Genomic DNA, 22,418 nt, shown 5'->3' on the forward strand with positions numbered 1-22,418 from the left:
AGAGAAAAGAAAGATAAAAATCGGAATTAATATTATAATTTAATCAATTAAAAATATTTAATCAATTAAAATCCAAACATTTTAATGTTTGAAGCACCAGCTTAGTGAACAATGCCCCTTTAATTATCTTCCCTCCTAACCTCTGCAGCATCTATGCAAATTAGAAATCTTTTCTTTCACTACACAAATTATCTAATGCCAAAAAAACATTTTGCTTGGATTCATGTTATGAAATCCAGAAAATAATCCTTTTGCAAGAGTAACTGAACCCAGAAAACTTACTTTTCAGTTTTCAAATTGGTATTTATATGATTTATTCCCGTATTTGTTGCGTGCTAATGGACAGTTTCTGCCCAAACATTGATAGACCAATTTCCCATTACTTCAGCTGAGCTTTTTGCCACAGCCAAAGCAGACGTAGCAGATGTTTGACTAATGAGAAAATACAGAAGTGTGTATTTGAAATGGTCAGTGAATTCCTTGCTGCAGAAATGGTTTCAGAGTGGCTTTGCTCTGTTGCAGCTGCGGTATCAGAAGTGCTTGGTAGCCAGACCTCCCTCACACAAAGTCCGGCCGCCGCCGCCGCCCGCAGACTCGGTGACCAGGAGAGTCACCACCAACGTGAAAAGAGGAGTCTTGTCCCTCATTGACACTTTGAAACAGAAGCGCCCGGTGCCCGAGATGCCATAGCTGCTCTCGCACCGAGTGACTGAAGATAGCATGGCCACACTGGGGCCAGTGAACGGACCACGTCTGCCCTTCCATTGCAGCTGCCGATGCTTCCTCTTCAGAGAGTTCACCCCATGGAAACAATGTTACACACGCATGTTCTCTCCTTCCTGCCACCATCGCCTGATATGAAAAGAAGCATGAATAATTTTTTTGCTGTCAGTGAGTTACATCATGGGCAATGGAAGGTCTGTTTGATTGTAAATACATGAACTTTACCTAAACTCACACAAAAAAGAGAATATGGCCACGTCCCTCCCAGTGAACTCGTGCTAAAATCCTTGGAGTGAATGATGTCTGAGTTAAAAATTTCACCTTCTTGAGCTGGATTTGTCATAAACCAATCTTATATCCTACAGCACTTTGCTCTGTTTTCAACACTGGAATAGGTATCAAGTATTAGCTACCATTGAATTACTGTAGATTAAATACCAAGTTTTATTTTTACAGAACTGCACCTGATAGTTTTAAATTGTTTGTCAGCATTGGTCTAGCAACTACTTTAACATCTCCCTGACATGTTTTTGAATTGTAGTGTCATTATGTCATCTTCTGGTTACACATTATGGTCTTACAGAAGAATTTTGTTTAAAACCAAACCAATGATGAAAAATACGGAAGTGTTTTCAGTAATTGAGTTGCAGGGTGATCCAGTGAAGCTTTTAAGCTTTAAACATACAAATTCAACTGCTGGCTGTTAAATTTATTCTCCTAAATCTATCATTAATTCATCAAAAATAATTTGTTTCATGGAGGGCTCAAACCAATCAGGAATAAGAAGAAGTAGTTAGTGATTTTATTCTCTTACAACTGTTATAGAGACTAAACTATTCCATACCTTTTCTATACAAGTGTTTGATGAAATGTTCAGTTCAGTGTCTGGTTGCATAATTCCCCCTTTCCCTTGGAGTTTGTTGCTGAATACTTAGCATGCCAGAAGAACAATTACATTTCTTGTTATTTACAAAACTTCCTGAAATTTATTTTACTTTCAATGCTCTTGTAACAAAATAAGAAGAGAGTTGTTTTTTAACAGGGCAGTGTTTCAGGTGGTGCAATTGGATTTCACTGCTTTTGCTCCAAAGACTTCATCTGATTGATTTGCTTTACACACCTGCAGACCCTCAAAATCAGCCCAGCATTGCCCTCAAAATTGTACCTCAGGCTGATTTTGAAATGCAGTCCTGCATCTTCAGTCTCTTCCTTTGTCATCTTCTGTCTAAACCTGCAGATTGGTACAGATTTTGGAACATTATGTTTAACTAGTGTTAAAAATGTTTTGCCTCCATTTATAGCTAGGTTCCAAACAGTAACTGTCTCCCAAGTCTGCAAATCTTGTGATAAAGGAGCGCTGGCAAAGTTTTTGTTACAATAGCTCTTTTATTTTAATATGCAAGAGACTGTTATAAACAAACTATTTTCTTTTTTATTTCCTTGTTTGAAGAAATTAATGACCACACCTGGCGAAGTAACTTAGGAACACAACAGGAAAATAATGATGATTCAAGAAATTTCTGTGCTGAAAAATGCAGGAAAATCATTACCAAACTCAGTGTGATGTATGAGCTAGTGTCAGGTGAAGGCTGGCTATGCAACTATTGTAATTAAATTTAGCTTTCTACAATACCCTCTGAAGAGCTGATCCTCTGAGGAGCTCAGATCTCTTCATGATCACGATCCTGCACGTCAGGCACTGAAGCAGCTCTTTCCCCTCTCAAGGCTCACGCTCTTGCCACCTCCTTTGCACCACCTCTATTGCCTGCACAGCTGGAGAAGGAGGGCTGGAGGGGAGGATGTGCAAACAAACCCAGAGCACAAAGCATGGGGATGGCAGCTTGCATATAGCTTCTGTAGTTCCCAGTCCTGATCCCAGCCACCCTGCTAGGAGCAGTGTAAAACTCACTTCTAGCACAGAATCACAGAACTGTTTGGTTTGGAAGAGACCTCAAAGGTCATCTCATTCCAAACCCTATCAGAGGGCACTTTTCACCAAAGCTGTCCATCCAACCTGGTCTTGAATATTTCCAGGGATGACTGCTCTCAAATTGTGGTGGCTAACAGGTACCCTTAGGTAGGATTGTGAAGTTAAAAGTTTCCTTGTTCATCCTTGTGCTAGTGATTCACATTTTATTTTATTTTAAATTAAATACTTTGACAGTATCTTTTTAAAGTTCCTGCTGACAATGTCGTGATTTGAGATTGGCAACTGTTGTACAGCAGTGAATTAATTTTAAACAGTATAATGGAATTTTTTCATTGCATCTGCACCATGCTGATTCTCCCCAAGAGAGATCCAGACTCTCTTTAACTAAACCAACACTTGGCAAACAGCAGTGTAAAGGTTCTACATCCACGTTGTCAAGGCTAGAACATCTGGTTAGCTTTCATTAGCAATGCAGGCAACTGCAGGCAGGGCTGAGAAGACAGAAGGGTATTTGAAAAGCTGTGCATCACTCACCCGTGTATGTTTTAAAAGGTTTATGTCTGTTAACAAAATGCTGTTGATTTTGCAAATATTTAAGTAGTGTGCTTGATGATTTGACTATACATGGCCTTTTTGCTTCAGTAGAGCTCCTAATTCTCCAAAAGATTTAATACACACCCAGGTGTTTGCAGAATCAGAGCCTAATATTGCAAAGCCTATTATCTTTTGTTTCACAATATATTCAGACGCTCTTTTTACCATGGCCAAAAAAAAGTATGTATGAGGTGTGTGTGTGTTTTTGAGCAACTGCAATTGTTCTAGTTGATGTTATAGCAACCCTTCAGTTATCTATGCATTTTTTATAATACCTAGTGATTCTGTAGACCGGCAGCCATGTTCACTATGCCTTGTATGTCTGATGCCATATTCTAACTTAACCTGTTAAATACAGCTTAAAATATTTTTATTTTATTTATTCTATTTTTACTGAAATATCCTGCTTTATTATGTTGATGTATTGTCTTTACTGGATGTGCTCTTGTAACATTCTCCATTCTGTATACCATAGGTTGCCTAAAAAAAGGCAGGCTTTGTAATTATTTATAGTCACATTTTTATTGAAGTCTGTAGAAGAATCATGTAAAGCAAAGCTAATGTCGTAATTTTTTTCAATGCAAGTAGTAAGTTAGAGGTATCACGTGTCAGTCAGTCATGTCATTAACACACCCCCTTGCAGAAGCAAGGAGATTTATATTCACAGTCAATGACTAATAGATAAAAGCCTTTCTTTTGAAATCTGTAGTGCTGGCTGTAGGTTTTATTTAAGCCACTGACTGTTTCATTTACAGGGGAGCAAGGAGGTGTGGGAGATGCAAGGCTATGGAGGCCACCTACAGGGTGGTTAACTGGGAATGACAAAAATAGCATAGGAATAGCACAGAATCCATTCACAATAAAACAAGGTTTAGTGATATATTTCCTGTGCAGAGTCACTTGTACCTACAGAAATATGCCCTTCAGTGGCAGAGGAACAAAAATTGTGGAGTATCTAATAGCTCACACCCAGGCTGTCACTAAGGGTTCTACATTTCTTAATTTTATCAAGCATTTCATAGATCATTCATCATGGAATCTAAAAGTGTTAGTACATCACCCATGGAAAAGAGAATATTCTCATTTCAAGAGCCATTATGGGCACAGCATTTCAGCATTACCCCCAAATGCATTACTCCTTTCTTGGGCACATTAATTAACACATTGTCACATGTGCTGTCCCATCAGCCCATGCAGGTTTGATTTAACAACAGTGAGACAGAAGGAAACACAACACTGTTTATTAGCAGAGCCCAGTCTTACATAAAAGTACATGACTGACAACAAAAGGACAATTTTCCCTGCTGTTGACCACTTCTCCATATTTAAATGTAATCTGTTCTGAGAATAAATTTAGCTGCATAAAGTGATTGTCTCACCTGTTACTGCTCCATGAAACTGCAAAATTATTTTGTTCAGAATGGTGGTTGAGGGAAGGGAAAAACATACTGGTGGTTTAGAGGCAGTAGCAGTACTCTGAGAACTTTTGTATCTGGAAAGCTGAATCAACAGTTTCTAGTTGAAAATGACAAATAAACAACTGGATTACAGAAAAATAGTTACATAAGATGCAGTTTTACTGAAAAAAGACTGTTACAGGCATCTACCTACAAGCCATCCGAAGTCAGTCCCAGGTGTTGCCACCATGTGATGTTCCATGCTTACAAAGTAAGCTGGTGACCTGCAGTTGAAAAATTCATTCTCTGATATTCTTGGTAAGCCATCAAGACACTGACTGGTTTAACCTCCATACTGTGTGAAAAATGCAAATTCCTGAAAGCAAGACGAGGCCAAGTGAGGGACATCATGGCAGATATTACGTAAGTAGCCCAGAAATTCTGTTATTAGACACACGTGTGTTGTTTTACAAGTAATTTCAGCTTTCATAATGAATTATACAGATCTTGATTTTTTTAAAAAAGATCATTATTTAACTGCAGAATCTCTTAAGTTTATTTTAAGCATTTAACAACCATATTGGGGGGAAAAAAATCTCCACAGTGTCCATTCCTTCCATCCAACATGTAGAATCCCTCCTCCTCCAAGATGTTTTTGAAATAAAATAATATTTTTTTTTCTGGTTCTACACATGGCATGTGTATTGGTCTAAATCTATCCTAACAAGTTTATTCAGAAATAAGAGTAGAGTTCATTGTATTACTGGAGCAGGCAAGGAGCATGGATTGCTCACAGGGATATGCAGAGGGTGAGGGATGTCTTTGTATAGGACAGCTGGCTCACATTAAAATGCTGTAAGAAATTTCACTGATTCAGTGAAGCAATGATATTTATCAGATGAACAAGAGCCAGCTGCCTACACTGCTGGGGTAATATCATTCACATCCTTTCTTAAAACTACTGCTGATCCAGTAACACTGACTGGTGTGGGTGAAGACAAAATAGAGATGTTATAACATTTTCTCTGGATGGGTCTAAATCCAGACCCGTATGTCAAACTGGTTAAGTCCCACACTACAGTGGTGATGCTCCTGGCAACACTCTTCCCAAGTATCTGAAATGGTGGCCTAGAGGAAGATTTCTGGGCCACAGATACCTTTGTCTTTCTGTATTGCTGTGCTGTCTCTTTCATTTTTACAAGTTCTAGATACAAATCAGGTTTATTGTTAAAAGTATCTCTGTGCTTCCTTTTATCCTCTACTCAGACTACAAGACAGTTGTAGATGTTTTACAGTTATTTTATCTTTGATAGCAAAAGGGAGCAGCTTAGAAGCCCACAGCTGTTTCCAAAGACAGGCAGCTAGTCTTTGTCCAGTCACTATTCAGCTGACTAGCAGTAACATTTATAAAAATGTTACCTTGTAGCAGCTCTTTTCAACTAAGAACTGTTTATGTTAAGAAATTGATAAAAATCAGTTATGAACCATGATGTAGTCTGATGTGACATAATGATGACGATTCAGTGTTCTTAGCATGAGAATATTTGATCTATTTTTCACTGTTAGTATTTCAGTGCACACTTAAGAAGAAACCAAGAGAACACACACTAGAAAGCCTATGCATGGGCTTCAATGTACTTGGCCAGTTTCCTGGACAAAAGTTCACATCTAGTTTTAAAAATACAAGGCTTATTTTCCATGCATCTGTCGTAAGTGGAAACTCACAAAAATAGTATCTAGCACTTGTAAAGAAAAGCCACTTTAAAAAATTCAGTCTCACTTTAAAAACATCAATTTGAAACTGATTACCTGTACAGGTTCAGATACAGTGAGGGGTTGGGTATACAATTCAACTTGTCACTTCAGACTGTATAGCAAGAGGCTATAGGTTTTTGACCTCACTTCCCCCAACAATCTATCAGCCTTAGGCAGCTGAGCTCCATTCACTTAAAGTATGATTACTGGATGAGAAGTTACTATCTAAACATGGATATTTCTATATACATAGCCCATAATACATCTTTCCTAAGGCCAGATTATCCTTGCATTAATTTATACTGTAATTTAAGACTATTGATTAGGATACAGTAACCTTTACCTTCTTTACAAAGGGAGGGCAGAGTCTGAAGGTTCATACAGCCAAGTTGGCTTGACCATTTTTGACCAGGGTGGTGGAAATATCCAACCACTTGGACCCTGTGCTCTAGTCTGGCCATGAAAGCCATGTTAAGTTGATACCCTGAGTTTGTTTCATTACAGCCTTTCATATGGTGTTATCAGTGAAGGCAAAGTGATTGTTGTGGGCTTCAGTACATTCCTGTTCTGTTCTGTGCATGCCTTTTGATCAGGTGTCTGTCTCATACACCTTGCCCAGAGGTGACAGATGAGATGTTGGCTTCTGCACTTTCACTGGTGCTGTGTATCAGTCAGGGTCCACAGATTTCTTCAGCTCAACACAGCTGTCTGTTCAGGGCACATTCTTTTGCTGTGTGTTACTGGCTGCTTTTTTCCCTTGCCCAGTCTTCTGTGGTGTATCACTGGCTGCTTTTTTCCCTTGCACAGTCTCCTGTGCTGTGTCACTGGCTGCTTTTCTCTCTTGCACAGTCTTTTCTTTTGGGGAGTCTGCATGGTTTTTTTGCACCTTACTGGCTGGGCTTTTTGGGCATATGGGGCACACATGTGTTTCTTGTATCTTATGGGCTGCTTTAGGAGCCTTAACCTTAGCTGCAGTTGGGCGGGGAGGGAGCTTTGCAGCTTTTGGCTTACTGTCACCTGCAGCAGCCTTACGCCTACGTTGTTTTACTTTCGGCTTTTTCACCTCTTCTTTTGGTTTTTCTTCAACAATGCCATCTAGTAGAGCTTTTGCTGCAGCAGAAGCCAAAATGTCTTTAGCAGACACCTTTTTCTGAAAATTTCACAGGAAACAACAGTGAATCTAAGCCACAATACAGAGCTGCTCAGAATTTACTCCATGAGAAAAAGAGCAGAATCTAGCAGAAGGACTTAAGTCGCACGTGATAAATGCTAACCAAACTATTTATTCTAAAACTAGGAACTTGACTTGTGTAAAGAGGTACTGGAGCATTTGTTCTTCATAGGCTTTCTTCTCTGCTGACCCAAAGAGGGGAAGCTCAGTTCTGGGCTCTGTAATGTGTGTCTGTCTTAGCAACCAGCTCTTTAACCCCAGCTGGTTGCCAAGACCCACGTGGCCGCTTGCTCAGTCCCCCACCAAAAGAATCAGGGAAGGAAATGGAAGAGTAAAGCTAGGGAACTCCTGGGTTAAGATAAAGATTGTGGTTCCCTGGGAAGACCAGTGCCATTACTGCAAAAGTCCTCCCTTCCTCCTGCTTCCCCCCACTTTATGTACTGAGCACGATCTCACACGGTCTGGGATATCCCCTTGGTCAGTTTGGGTCACCTGTCCTGGCTGTGTCCCCTCCCAGCCTCCCACACACCCCCAGTGCCCTCACCAGTGCGGCACTATGAAAAGCACAAAGGGCCTTGGCTCTGGGTAAGCCCTGCTTGGAGATAACAAAACCATTTCTAGGTCATCAATCCTATTCAGCACAAATCCAAAACACAGCTCCACACCAGTCACAGTGAGGAAAATTATCTCCACCCAGCCAAAACCAACATATTCCCACACTGACCTGCTCTGTAGTATGCCTGTATGAATAAAATATCCATTGTGTGTGTGTATCAGAAATACTTACTAAAATACAGAAATTTCAGTAACATTAAGCATGAATAATTTTCACAGTAATGAAAGTTCTTGTTCATAATAGATAAGCAAGGAACTCAAACTGGGAACCAGCTCAACATCCAAGTATATAAAGAGAAACAATGGGAGAGAAACTATTTACAGCTAGCTAAGAACGTTTCTGTAAACAAGGAATTTCAGTTTAAATTGTAAATACATGTTTTCTACTTTGTGGAAAACGTTCATTTGCTGAATCACCTAAAAACTGGCCATTGGAGCAACTGCTTCTTTGTATTAGAATTTGACCCAAAAAATTACTTGCATTAACTACCTGCAACAAAAGTGTTTGTTTCTCTGGAGAGAGACAATATGGTAGAGAGATGAACATAGCATGATTAACTAAAACTCAGACCAAGTTTAAAATATTTAATATTGTAAAGAAAGAGGTCAATAACAGGTAACTTGAAAGGCTTTTCATATGTAATTCTCTTATTCTTAATAAAATCTACCTTTCCCAAGAGGCAAGCTTCTTTCAAGCACTGTAATTGCAGTATGACAGAAAATGGTACAAATAACCAAGATCTCCTATCTTTATTCTGCAATGAAACTGGGATTAGTTCTTCTCCACAGCCCTTCCACTTTTGGTGGAAAAAAATGTGTGTTTTTCTTAGAAACAAGAGGAAAATGTTGATGCTCAGAGATGCAAACTAGCCCTTTAAGGCCTTTCCTCAGGAATCATGCCAAGGCTTTTCCGTTTACTCAGCAAAAGTCTCCTGCCTTTCAAGCTAGATTTGCATATGCCTGAGTTTGGGAAGGAAACATATTCATACCTATTTTATTCAAATTGTAATAATGACCCATAGGGATTAAGATTTCAGCTGCTTGGATACTGGAAAATCTTAGTGACACATATAACAAATACATTTACTAGATACCATTTATCCTGAGTCTAATCAATCTGTGCATTTCATTCCAAAGTGTGATAACAGCAATGTATTTCCTCTAGACCTTGCTGGCACTAACTTGGATCAAGGGTCTGCTCTGATCATGAGCTCCACAACAGGCACAGCTTTTAAACTTGTGCTCAGCATAAAATTCCAGAAGTGGCACATTTCAACCACTCACCTGTCTTTTGGTCTTAAAACAACTAAAAAGCAGCCAGGAGTTTTATTTCAAATCTCCGTTTTGTTATTCTTCTGTGGAAAGTTGCACTACTCGTCTTCTATGAAGGGATTTTAAGTGTTTATTTTCATAGCTTACCTCTCTCTCTAGAACAGCTAGGAAACAACCACTGGAAATTTCTGATGGCTCCATTTTGAAAAACATTTCAGTGGAAGACTCTGAATCAGAGCAAGTAGAAAAAATAGAAGGAATAAGCCTGTGAAAAAGAAGTGGAAGACCAGAAAATAATATTTAAGAATATAACAGGAAATAAACAAGGATATATTAAAAGTAATTTTCAAATTATGTCTTTCAGTAACATAGATTTATCATTATTTTAAAAAAATGCAATTCAAGAAAGGCATGAGAATTCATCTTTTTAGAATTGTGGTTTTTTTTTTCAGTAATTCCTTTTTTTCCCCCAATTATTAAGTATATTAATCACCAGATAATAAATACATAATATGACAATGAAAAACTATGTTCTTTCTCAGGTGTGCAATTATTGAGTGATCAAGTTGTCCCTGAAGTTGGGGAATGGTCTGAAAACACTAAGGAGCTGCAGAAATTGTAGAGGTGTTGACTTTGAGTTATAATAATAATAGTAATAATAATAAATGTCATAATCAATACCTATCTAAGCTAAAAATCTTAGGCTGGGAAAATTTGCTGTTTGTTCTAATTGAGGGCTTTTTCTCCAATTTTACAGTTTTGCAAGAACTTGCCTCTTCTGTTCTCCCTGAATTCCAGAAGTGCCTCGCTGTTACAAAGCAGTCTCAAGGACTTGGCTCATATGGCTAGCAAACTATACTAAGCTGTCTCAGTATAGAAAAACACTATCAAAATGTCCTTTTGTAATTATAATTCCCTCCTCTTCACTGAGGGAGTCCTACTCCTTAATGCTCCACTAACTCTCTTGTGAGACAGAGGTTTATTCAAAGATGGTTACAGAGAAATGCATTCAATATTTGAAAGCAATAACCTGATTTGGCTGGCTAGTTCACTTTTAATGAGAATTCTGCAAAACTGTTTGTTTCCAAGTTCTCACCACGATCTGGATTTTCTATGTTCCTTGGAACTTGATAAAACAGGCTACAAGGCTCAAATCCTCCTCATATTACTAAATAAAGCTCTGTGTCTTATGAGACAGATTTTTGATTTTACATAAGCTTATTCAATGGAAAAAAAACCCAGTGGCAATCTTTTATTGTGCACAAGTTACTGTTCACCAGGAATCTCTTCAATGACCCTGGAAAATGATGTAGAAATTAATTCAAATTTGATAGGCCAAAGCAAAATGCTCGAGTGGTTTAGACTATTCTATACACACCTGTCTGCCATGTGTACCCTTGCTTTAGGTAAAACTGCTGCTGTAAACTGTCATATCCTGAAGGTAAGTTCAGCTTCACCAGTGTGAACATTTTTTAAATCACCCTTAAAACTGCAGAGCCCTAGAACCAGCTGTGTGACCCCAAACTCCAAAAGAGCTTTATTTTGTTTGGCACCACTTCAGTACTGCAGAGTAATTCCAAAAAGATAAAATGCACATAAGCAAAAATGTTTTAAGAGTTTCCTGAAAGCCCTCAATTTTCTTGGAAAGGAGAATTATTATTCAGTAGATCTTTGATGATTATACAACATGTTTTATTACGACTTGTCTCTCAAATATACTGTGAACGTGGGGGTTAGTAACTCTGCAACAGCCTTTCATTCTATACTGCACTGTTTTAGTCAAATAAGTTGTCTAATTAATTCTAAGAAAAGTGTAAAATGATTTTTTTTTAAGCAGTACATGCATCTTAAATGGCTTGAGCTTTCATCTTAAGCATAATCACTCTGTATATTTTATTTATGGCAATCTATTACTGCTCTTTTTGTTTGTGCTGATTACCAGCAGCTTTATTGTAGCAAGGACTATGATGAAACATCCAAGATACTGCAGGGAAGGAGGAACTGAATCTGAAATTGTCATTTATGAAACTCAATCAATTGTCAGTCAGAAATTTGCTCAGGTCTGAAAAAATCCTAATGTAATTTTATTGTCCTTTTCTTACCATCCAAGATTGCCTTTTTGAAAGTGTAGTATCATTGGTGCTTTGACAACATTCATGATGCTTCTGCACAACAGTGAACAGATTTTGGTTTAGCTTTGTGGGGAGGGAAGGGTTTTACACAAGGGGGGATTTTTAAAAAAATAATTAAAGGTCCAGGAACTTTTTTTAAAAAATAATTTCTGTGTCATGAATTTAAATATTATTTATATTCAATAATTTAGAGACCATTACATTCCAAGGTTCCCCAAGTTCTCCCCATAGAGTAACAGCTGCACAGAGATCAAGACAGACTCCAGAAAATTTCAAATTCCAAAGGAAAACACAAGCAAGAAGCCATAAATGCTTTTGGTCTAGCACACCATCCTTGGCAAGACATACCCTGATTTCATCCCACTTAATGTAAAAAAAATCAAGCAGACTGCTATTTTCTATCAGTGAATTTGAAAAAATATGCACTTTATTGCACTGTGTCTTATGAATAACATACAACTTTTAAACCTTCTTTGGACTGGCCACAGTTAATATTTACTCTTTTAATCATGCAAAATTTAGTTACACTGAATATTTGAGCCACAGTACCTTTTCCCTTTGATAGCCAGACTATTAACTAAGGTAATATAAAATCTAAAAATACAGTATGACTCTTCTGTGATTTTTACAACATAAACTCTTTTAAACCTGCATCCTGTAATCCGCTATTGTATCTATGTGCAAGTGAGTGCCAAGTGTTTGCACTGGTGTGAGTGAAAGGAAAATACAGAAAATACCCATCAATCTTTCAACAATTCCTCTGGCTGACAGGGTGATAGCTAACAGGTTATAAGTACATATGAAGTATACAGCATACATACTTTTTTTCATCTAAGTTTGTATTTTCCATGATTGCACAGGATGATCTCTTACTGTAACCTGTCCTTCCCAGAAGTCATTCATCTGAATACAGCAATGAGCAATCCTACAGCAAAGAGTTCTTATTCTTCTGTATGATTCTTAAATTTAAGATTTAATTTCTTTTTCCTTTGAAATTGATCATTTTACATCAGAAGCAGAGAGCATGCTAGCAAGTTAGTTTCATTCTCTGAACACTAATACAGTAATAGCAATAGCTCTATCTGAAGAATGTTATTTCCAACAGGATGATTTCCTTCCATTTTAATTGCAGATGAACAAAAATATTAGATGAAAAAGTCAACAGAATACTGCTAAGTAATCTCATAAACAGAAAGAATGGCATGACAGGCAGAAAAAGCTATTTTAATTTCACGCAAGATACATATCAGTCTAGGATAAGAATTATGCTACAATTCAAAGTCACACTTTAATTTTTCCACAGATAAAACTACTCATTCTGTACCTATAGCGTCGTGCTTTATCTCTCTCCACTCCAGATTCCAGTGCTTTTTTCACTACAAGTTCATTTTCTTCTGGGTAAACTGAGCAAGTGCAGTAAACAATAGCTTGTACTTTGTTAACTACAAAACAAAACACAACTTCTTTACTCTTCAGATTCTTCATACTGACAGTGGTTTGGTAAGGATTAAAAGCATCATAAAAACTATGTCACTTTTACCTCCTGATCTGTAGTGTTTTTAAATAATTAAAATATTTTCAAATATTTGCAGATTGCACAAAGTCAAAGATGTCTCCAGTCTTTTCACACAGCTACCAAAGGAGAGAGGAAAAAAGAGGCAGCATGCAGATGGGGGGAGAATACATTTGCAGAATTTCTAAAGCAGAGTATAACTAAGCCATAAGCCAGCTCTCTACAGAATACTGAAGAGTATTATATTAATGTCTGGTGGACACTAGGGCACAGAAACACCTTCAGACTGGAGGAAATCATTGTTCAGGGGGTTTGGTTACATGCTTATTCATAATTAATAATTTGTGCATTTTTAACTATATTAAAACTGGTGATACTACAATGGAATTGATAGCACAAAGTCTTCCCAAAAATTGGGAAATTAGCATACTTACATTTCAATGCATGAAGCAACTCATTAAGCTGCCTCTCAGCAAGAATCCTGAGTTTATCCTCCGACACAAATCCCTGGAAAAGGTCCTGTAGCAAATCTGCATCTAAAAGCAGAGAGTAGTAAATTTAGTCTTGCAAACTGGTGTCTCTTACTTGCTTCTAGTTAATGAAGATTGTACAGTGAAAGGATTTATACAAACAGTCAATAAAGGAATGTAATCAAATAGAAAATTATATACATATTGGTATCTTCAAATAAATTTTCTGCCTATATCTTTTTACTTTAAAAAAACCTATACACACTCTGCTCCCCAGAATCACCCTCACACTTTCATACTATCAATCTGAAGCAGTCACAGAATCATGCAAGTTAATTTATATAATTTATAGCAATTAAAATAAGGAAGGTTTCTTTAATAAAATTATACAATTTACGGAAGCACCTGCACTGATTAGACTAAAATACTTGGATCTATTTCTACCAGAAAGCATGAGCTAGATATTGTATCAAAATTTACCTCCATGTTCACTTAAAATAAGCTCCATTGGATTGCCAGCACCCAGTTCAGAGCATTGTGGTATCAGCAAAATAACTGTTGCCTTTTCAAGTCTTGGGTCTGTTGGCCGAAGCTCAGTAAAGTCTTCATGTAACAAGCAAATATCTGAAAAACAGGGAAAACTCACCACTTACAGACTGCAAGCAAGCCTGCCTACAGGTGACAGAGGTGAAGAGACTGTGGTGTTACACAGAATTGGACAGAGCTGGAGCCTGCTAGATTCACATGCTCCCCAGTATGGCCTATGGATTCAAGCTGATTGAAAGGCTGCATCTTCCACTGAGAAGACAGTTAATGTGCTGCATTCTGTCCTGACAGTGTCCCCCAGGTAAACTGGACAGGCGTGTCTGTTTTGGATTAAGACTCTCAAACAGCTGGAAATCAGAGTGAAAGCTAGAGCCAAAACACCAGAAGTTCCCCACTACCAGCTACACCAACTGCTAAGTAGTAGCTACTTCTACAGAAAAAATCACCAATATTTCAGGAGCTTGCATCTGTGATAGGGTTAGACTGTAATTAACTTGACTGTAGCTGAAGAGCTATCAGCTCACCTTGGGACAAAAAAGTTGTTAGTGCCATCCCCAAGCCGCCAAAGAAGGGTTCTCTGATAGAATTAGTCCATATTTACAGACATCACAAACTGTATTACAATACTTCCTCAATACCAACTGTTTCAGCACCTACTTGTACATCCCATATGACTGAAACTGTTCATCAGTTCTTCTTCTTTTGCCGAAGATTTCACACCACAAACAAAAATGCTGGAGCTGCTGTCATTTGTCAGCACTGACATATGGGCAATGGTCAGGTGGGAACCCAAGTGAGCCATTATAATGTCAGCACCCTCAGTCAACAGCGCGCGTGCGGAGTGCACGGCGAGGCTGCGAGACTTGTCCTACAACACAACGACACAAAAGTTAACTATGATCACCTATCTTGGCTTCTATGAATGCCAGCCTTTTCCAAATGAGGAAAGTCTTCCATTCATAGGAAATGGAAAAGAAAGGAGGAAAAAAACTAATCAGGGATATTTGCTAATACAGAATTAAATACATTACAAAACCAAGCAGTCACTCAATAAATTTAAATAACTTAATTCTAAATAATACAAGAAAAAGCTTAGTATCTGTAGGTGAAATTAAAGTACATATCATCCTCATAAGGAGGAACTCCTACCAACAGCTTGTTCCAGAAAAGACAAACATTGGCCACAATTCAGGCAGAATTCATCCTCTGAGGGAGCTTAACAGAGAAATGCAAAACTATTCACACAGCTCTTGATGATAATTACAGGAGAAATGTTGCCCTTGTAGATCAAAGATCAAGATTTTGCTGAAATTTGAACTGAGAGGCAGATTGGAATGCAGAAAGCACAAGAGACAGTTCCACAAGAGTAAATGCTCGTGTACCACTGGTGATTAAGAGAAATTTTACCAAATTACTTAAAAAGGCAAGGAGTGATGATTCTGACCACAATTACCAGGTCTTGCACTAAATCTGACAAACTGATGATAAATGGAAAGGGAAAAAGAAAGTGCTAAGCCTTCAAATTCACATCACTGTCTATGTACACAGAGCATTCAAGCAACACCCTACCCCACCACAGAGATGGAAGTTTTGATGGTTTTATTTACTCATTTTGAATACTTTTAAGCAGTTACACTCAGAATTTGTTCCCATTACCTACAGAGCTGTAAACTATAGTTCTTTTCTGTAAGTATTGTATTTAAAATCTACAAACTGAAATGGAATATTGAATACTGAGTCACCTCTAAGTTGAGCAATAGATTTTGAGGCTAAAGTTTTCAGACATCTAGTGAAAATGCTGGTTGAAATGTTTCTGCTAGGCATTCAAGAATCATCAGACAATTCAGATAATTCATGGTTGTGTTGTTGCATGTTACTGCAAGCCCCTACTCTAGAAGAGAAACCTCCCACCAAACTTCACTGGGGAGTTCAACAATGGCAAGTCAGGAAAAAGACCAGTGGGGGTTATGGAGATCAAGGAACCACACTGCACAAAATACAAACAACTGTGATCATTCCATCACAAACATGCATTTGAAGAGGAAGAAATATTACAATAGCATATCACTATCTACTAAATGAAGGAAAGCATATGGAGTTATATTGAAACCTTCCTCACATTTTCAGAAGTGAGACTGCCTCTTTTGACCATTTTTATATTTACTTCAACAGCTCTAAAATTAAATTTGAAACATTCTACTAACTCAATCACAGCTATCAATTAAGCATTGACATTTGTATGCTAAATTTAGTAAGTGGATCAGTTTGTAACCTAATTATTACAAATGTCCAAAACCTTATGAGAGTTTATCACTGCCTGACTGATTTAATAGAATAGTCACACAATTCACAACCTCTTTCTAAAACAAAACAATTATTTCAATTTTCAGATCATCTGACTCAAGGTGGAACATCAACTCACCTGCAGCAAGAGTTTGCAATCTGCAAAAAGATCTAAATTAAGCAGTTCTTCTTTAAGAGAGGAAGGAAAAACCAATACATCTCGGCAATGTTGGTCCACAGCATATGTGTAATGGTCAAAGTCTGGCACAGATTCAACCTTTGTGAATCCCTTCATCTCCAAATCTTTGATAACATCTTCAAGGCTGTTAACATACAACTCTGACCATTAAATATACAAGAGTTACTTAAGCAACATCGTTTACATTGATTATAAGAATTTTTTACCTCTGTTATCGTGTGTGTGTATACACATGCATACATATATAGGTATAAAATGCATACTGCCTCATGCAGGAGGGAAACTTACTCTCCTTTAGCCATGTAAGTTCTGGTTTGAAACAGTTAATAAGTCTGATACAATTAATTAAAAAGAGGTATGTGTCTCCAGAGAATGATTCAAAGCCTCAAAACAGAAATGTCCATGTGCTCAGGAGATGCTGTAGCAAATTTACTGCTGGGATGCTTTAGTTCTTTCAATTGCCTTCAGTCTAGCTCACCAATAATTTTAATGACTGACATTGAAAGAATCCTTGTGTAAATGTAATGAAGGCATAACTGCTGAGGTTAGCAATTCAAATTTCATAAAGATTTAAAGGTATATATAGCAGGAGATGTTTGTTGAAATGCTATTTCTGACAGTGCCATAAGTTTATACAGTACATTAAACATGGGATGGAAGGAGCAGCTTTTATTTATTTACTATTTAAGGGCTCTAAACTCACACCCAAAGTAAGGTACATTATCTAGAAGAGCCTATAACCTAAGCACTGAACACTGATCCAAGACAAGAGTAGTAAAAGAAAATTCTTAAAAACGTTACAAAATGGATTACCTGTCTAACAAAACAGATAACAGGATAATGTGGTATGGTTCATGTATCAGTTAGTACAGAACTGGGAACAGCAGTGTTACATCTATAGTAGCCTAGAGAATACAAGGATTTTAAAATGTGTATTTTAATTTAAAGTTTACATTATCCTTACAGAATAAACAGCAGGTTTAAGTATTGTGTTTTAACACCCTTTGTCAAGATTATGGTTTAACTAATACACCTGCTTTTAAAGACATTTTCTCTTATTTTTTGTCACCAAGTTAACTCACTCATATTTTTTCTAACTTTTTTTCCTCATTTATTTGAATGACCCACACAAGCAACAGAACAGGAAGAAGAACTGTAACAGAATAGTGTATAAATACCACTGCTACAATATATAAAAACTTCTAAAAAAAAATAACACAATGGCACTGCATTAAGCAGAATTTTCCTGTAAGAATTTTTAATTACTGGTAAAAATATAACCTGGAAATTCTAAAACAAGTATGTAGCAAACTGTATCACTTTATATGCAAAACCATCAATATCAGATGATATTTTAAAGATCTTACCTGATTTTAAATGTGTTTATCCAAAAACAGATAGGTAAAGCAGAAGTCCTTTGTTCCTGCTTCGATATGGTTTCTGGTACAAAGTATTCAATTGAAAGAGCATCATGTTTGATGCGACATCGTGCTAGGGCAGCTGCCAGCTTGGTCTCATAGCTATAAAAACAGTCACAAGTTTAATAAATTTTATAAATGTTTTCATTAGCTGTTAGCATGCAACATTTCTGTTACAAAACCATCTTGCTCAGAAACCAAATCCAAAAGGGACACCTTCTACTGCAAGTTGCAACAGAAAATACAGTTACAGAACATTTCTACCCCAGACAACAGCAGATGCAAGGTGTTACTCAATAGCTATGATTATTTTCTTTAAATCAGGCAGGACTGGAATTATAGCAGGGGACTGTCAAATACATCCATTTTCTCAGACAGTTAAAAAAAAATCTCAGTATGTTTTGGAACTGCAATGTGTGGAACACAACCATCAGATGCATCTGAACGTTTGAAAACGTAAATACATACATGTGCAGAATGAGCATTTGATGAAAGCTGGCCCTTAAACATGTACAAAAACAATGTAAGTATGATGGCAACCAGGAGTCACTTTTATTATTATTACATGAAAATGTCTGAGAAAATGTTTCCAGTCTTTTCTTCCCACAAGCTTCATGCATATTACTGATACATGATAATTAAAAATAAATAAGAATTGCTGGTGAACTACTTCAGTTATCTTACTCACTGCCCTCCAGAAATACCTTGCACTTAAGAGATTAATGAACTTTTTGGGCCATTCTAAATTCAGCAGCAAGACAATTTTGTCTAATAAATGCCTTTTGAGTTAAACAAAATGTTGTTTGTAGTTTGATGGAAGAGATAATAAATATTAAAATGTTTCTGTATTCTGGTTTTTGTTCTCATTATTTAAAATAATAAATATTTAACAAAGTTTCATCGTAGAAGTACTGCTAAATAGATAAATGCTATTCCATTCCATGACCTCTTGATTCTATTACGCTTGCATTTATGAATACTTACTGAATATTTAATTTCCTTCCTAGAATTGTATAAAAGTGTCAACAATGCCAAAATAAGATGCCTGCAAGATAATCCACAATATAAGGACGGTTTCTTAACTGTATTTTTTATAACTATATAAATATGAATGCTTGCCTCTAAACTAGTCTCTCATTAAAAAAAAAAAAATAAAACCACAAAATTTTAAGGTGAAAGACACGTTTATTAATTACCTTTAAAAGACACTGATTATACAAATCTTCATTTTTGCTGATCTGTATCAACAAAAAATAGCTCTTTGCACATATACCTGTATAAATAATTCCCTACTTCCTGAACTTCTGCTACAATTTCCTCTTCAGCAAAAATCTTTCGGTTTTGAAATTTTCGGTCTTGTAGGTCACAAAGCATCACAACAAGCAAGCTGGTTAGCTCATCTGGCTGCAAGAGAAAAGCAACTGGATAGAGAAAGTGACCCAGCATGAATGATTTCTGAAAAAAGATCCATATCAAACAGCAGACTCCCATGCAAAAGGCATTAAAAACCCTTAAATGCTTATTTGCAAGAATATGAAAGTAATTACTTCTGGAGAGTTAATAAAGCAGTTTTTTAAAAAATATTTTTTTAAACTCAAATATATAACTTACAAGTTGTTTTGATTATCAAAATTAAAAACATTCTCCATGCACGCAGATAAAATACTGTATCTTAACTTCTAATGTTATCAGAATTGAAACGTTGAAATTATTTACTCTTCAGAAAGTAGTTTGTTAAATAGCTAACCTAACAAAACCTTCTTGTGTATCAATTCCTCTCTTGTGGGATTCTTAGATATGTAGCATCCAGTACACTCAGTTGTAATAACCCTTCTGTTTGTGGGATATATATAAAACCTCCTTTCTCTGTCTAAATCTTTAAACCAGGGAGCATGTCCTTCTTAAGGACAATAATTTCTGCACTTCAGTCACTACTGTTTGCCTCATTACATTAAATTCTTACAGTTATTATGCCTTCTAAAATTCTCATCTTCTCACAAATAGACCAAAATTAGTTAGAAAACTCAAGTTATTAGGGAGATAGCACCAAACACAAGATGTTAGCATGAAAGTCTTACATCCTTACACAAACAAGCCAAAGATAACAGACTGTGGAGATGGATAAGGTCAGCAATATTTCAGTCTAAGGCTGTCATGTACAACAAAGCTTGTTTGGAAGAATGTTATAGAATCCTCAGAAAAGGTACTAATTACATCAACACAGAAAATAAAAATGCCTAAAAAAAAGGTTCACTTACTATTGAGTAGGATGGGTAAACCTTACTCTCTACCAACATTTCTTCAAGAAGATCTTGATCTGTAAAAAGAAGAAAATGTTGACAAGTCATGCTACTCTCTACAATATTCTATGGAAGTAAGTCACTAAATTGTAATTTTAAACATCATGAAAATTGAGGGCAAATTCAATCACCAACAGCAGCAACCCTATGTAATTAATTTACATGAAAAAGAATAGGATTTAAATGTTTGATTTCACAAATTCTAATAACACTTAGCTATATTCAAATATTTGAGGGATATGAGTAGTCTGGTAAATACGTATATTCATCCATAATTAGGAAGTGAAAAGAAGCACTGTGATGAGTCAGTTGGTCAGAGCAGGGTGCTAGTAACACCAAGGTTATGGGTTCAATACCCTCACAGGCCTTCCTTGATGATCCTTGTAGATGCCTTCCAATTCAGAATATTCTGTGAATCTGTAACTCTGTAATAACCTGAAGCTTTACAAAAATTTCCCTAGATCAGGCAGACACGGAACATTTGTTTTTCCACGTTTTTCTGCTGCATCATTTCTGTCAGCAATTCTTGGCTGAGTTCTGTACTTACATTTTAGAGTTTTGAAAGCCAGTTCATAGGACACACGCCTGGACTGCTCATCTTTAAAAGCCACCGTGGGAGACCCTGAGGCATCGCCATAGCGCAGCAGGATTTTACCTGAACTCTTTTCAGTACGAAGGCCTTGAAAAATCTTAGCTGCATTTATGTAGATGGAGTCAGGATAGCCATCCTTCCCAATCTGAGACACTGCTCTTTTTCCAATAGATCCCTTCTCATCCGAAATTTTCGTTTCACTCAAGACTGAAGTACCATTTATAACATCCACATGTGAAGACTCCAAATTACTCTCAGAATCTGGCATTTTTCCAGTTGCTGACTGTGCAAGGGCAAGTCACAATCCTGCTGCCTCTGCAAAAAAGCAAAGTTTGTATTGAATAATGAAATTTTCTTTCACTAGAATACACTTTTCCCTTCCTTTGAGGGCTTTCAATTTTCAGGCTCTAACCTTGCAATTACATATATATGTGTACCATCTATATCTCTATACATCTCTCATCTTACACATTATAGAGAAGTATTTATAAGAGTTTTTTTACATTATTTGTTTTCACCAATGCACATGCAAAGACTGGTTACTTGTTTCAAAAAGTCCAGTGCTTTACAATCACTGGTCCTTTATGGAATATACACACAGATCTGATTCGGTGTCCAATAAGAACCATTATTATTGCAGGCAGAATAGCATCTCTTACTAGCAATTCTCCTTTAATAAAAATGATACCAAAATTTCAAAGCAGACATCATGTTTTATAAAGAGCCATCTTGGAAAGGGCTGCAGTGAATTCCAAATGTTTGTCCACTAAACTGCATATCTGTCCTTAAAAGTGAGAAACATAGATCACCCAAATGTTAAAGTATTTAATGCATTACCTAAGCACAATTTTAAATGCAGGAAACCCATTCTGAGAGTCTCTAGAGATAATATCCAACACTCTAAGCCCATGTGAATTTCTTAGATTTTCTATACATCTTACATTAACATATATAAAAATGACCTTCCCCAGAGGTGGAGTAGGGCTTCAAGAAAATGAAAGTGTCCCAGAATTAACTGAATGCAAAAATATTCTAAAGTTCCACATAAAACATATTTGAAATATTGGATTTACCCTACTTGCTCTGGTTGTTCCAACACGCATTTATGATAATGTCTGGATATGCAGAAGTCACATTAACTGTTCAGAAGTGGGTTAAGCCAAAACTAATTTAAACACAGAATAAAGATTTTTAAAAATCTAACTAGTCTTCCTGCCTTGGAAAGAATAATACAAAAGAACTATGAGGAATTTAGTAGCTATAGCACAAAAAGCTAGGCATGGATCTCAAATGGAAGGGGTCTTCTTTTTTGCTACATGATTTAGTTCATTACAACAATTCTCAAGCTTTTTCCCTGCACTCCCCAGCACCACTAAGGATAAAATACACACCTCTTCTCCCCTGTTCGGAAACACTTGCTCAGCATGCTATCTTCCTCTCCCCTTTCCTCCCTCCCATCACAAAAAAACCCAGTGGCAATGGAGGATGGCAGCACACAGAGTTGGAGG

At 36.9% G+C, this 22,418-nt stretch overlaps 2 protein-coding genes across 10 annotated transcripts in view; one reads left to right on the plus strand and one right to left on the minus strand.

Annotated features, from left to right (window-relative positions):
- Positions 1 to 5,428, plus strand: part of APBB2 (amyloid beta precursor protein binding family B member 2) — a 163,731-nt gene extending 158,303 nt beyond the window's left edge. For 6 of the 8 annotated variants that reach the window (XM_058803109.1, XM_058803112.1, XM_058803111.1 and 3 more), the window contains one exon: positions 523 to 5,428. In XM_058803109.1, the coding sequence (XP_058659092.1) occupies positions 523 to 690 (168 nt within the window). In that variant the 3' untranslated portion in view covers positions 691 to 5,428. The remainder of the gene's footprint in view (positions 1 to 522) is intronic. The other 2 variants (XM_058803114.1, XM_058803115.1) reach the window with 1 other exon arrangement.
- Positions 5,429 to 6,890: 1,462 nt separating this feature from the next.
- On the minus strand, positions 6,891 to 21,178 carry NSUN7 (NOP2/Sun RNA methyltransferase family member 7). Of its 2 annotated transcripts, XM_058804127.1 has the most exons (12): positions 20,866 to 21,178; positions 20,277 to 20,335; positions 19,292 to 19,422; positions 17,968 to 18,120; positions 16,541 to 16,724; positions 14,776 to 14,986; positions 14,053 to 14,196; positions 13,537 to 13,638; positions 12,914 to 13,031; positions 9,605 to 9,722; positions 9,555 to 9,566; positions 6,891 to 7,549 (listed from the first exon to the last, which is right to left on the minus strand). In XM_058804127.1, exons 1-12 carry the CDS (start codon positions 21,176 to 21,178, stop codon positions 7,112 to 7,114), a joined length of 1,983 nt encoding a protein of 660 aa, XP_058660110.1. In that variant the 3' UTR covers positions 6,891 to 7,111. The 2 variants fall into 2 exon arrangements, with proteins under 2 accessions (XP_058660110.1, XP_058660109.1); XM_058804126.1 differs by lacking the exon at positions 9,555 to 9,566.
- Positions 21,179 to 22,418: the final 1,240 nt, after the last annotated feature.

The sequence above is a fragment of the Ammospiza caudacuta genome, chromosome 4 (genome assembly GCF_027887145.1).
Source record: "Ammospiza caudacuta isolate bAmmCau1 chromosome 4, bAmmCau1.pri, whole genome shotgun sequence".
Classification (NCBI taxonomy): domain Eukaryota; kingdom Metazoa; phylum Chordata; class Aves; order Passeriformes; family Passerellidae; genus Ammospiza; species Ammospiza caudacuta.

What these genes read in the sequence shown, in the direction of transcription:
- NSUN7 (XM_058804127.1), bottom strand. Translation starts at nt 21,178, where the DNA reads ATGCCAGATTCTGAGAGTAATTTGGAGTCTTCACATGTGGATGTTATA. An exon ending in ATAAACACATTTAAAATCAG is followed by an intron (nt 16,725 to 17,967) that starts GTAAGATCTTTA and finishes GTATGTTAACAG; the next exon opens with CCTTGAAGATGTTATCAAAG. An exon ending in CAGTCATATGGGATGTACAA is followed by an intron (nt 14,197 to 14,775) that starts GTAGGTGCTGAA and finishes CCTGTTTTTCAG; the next exon opens with ATATTTGCTTGTTACATGAA.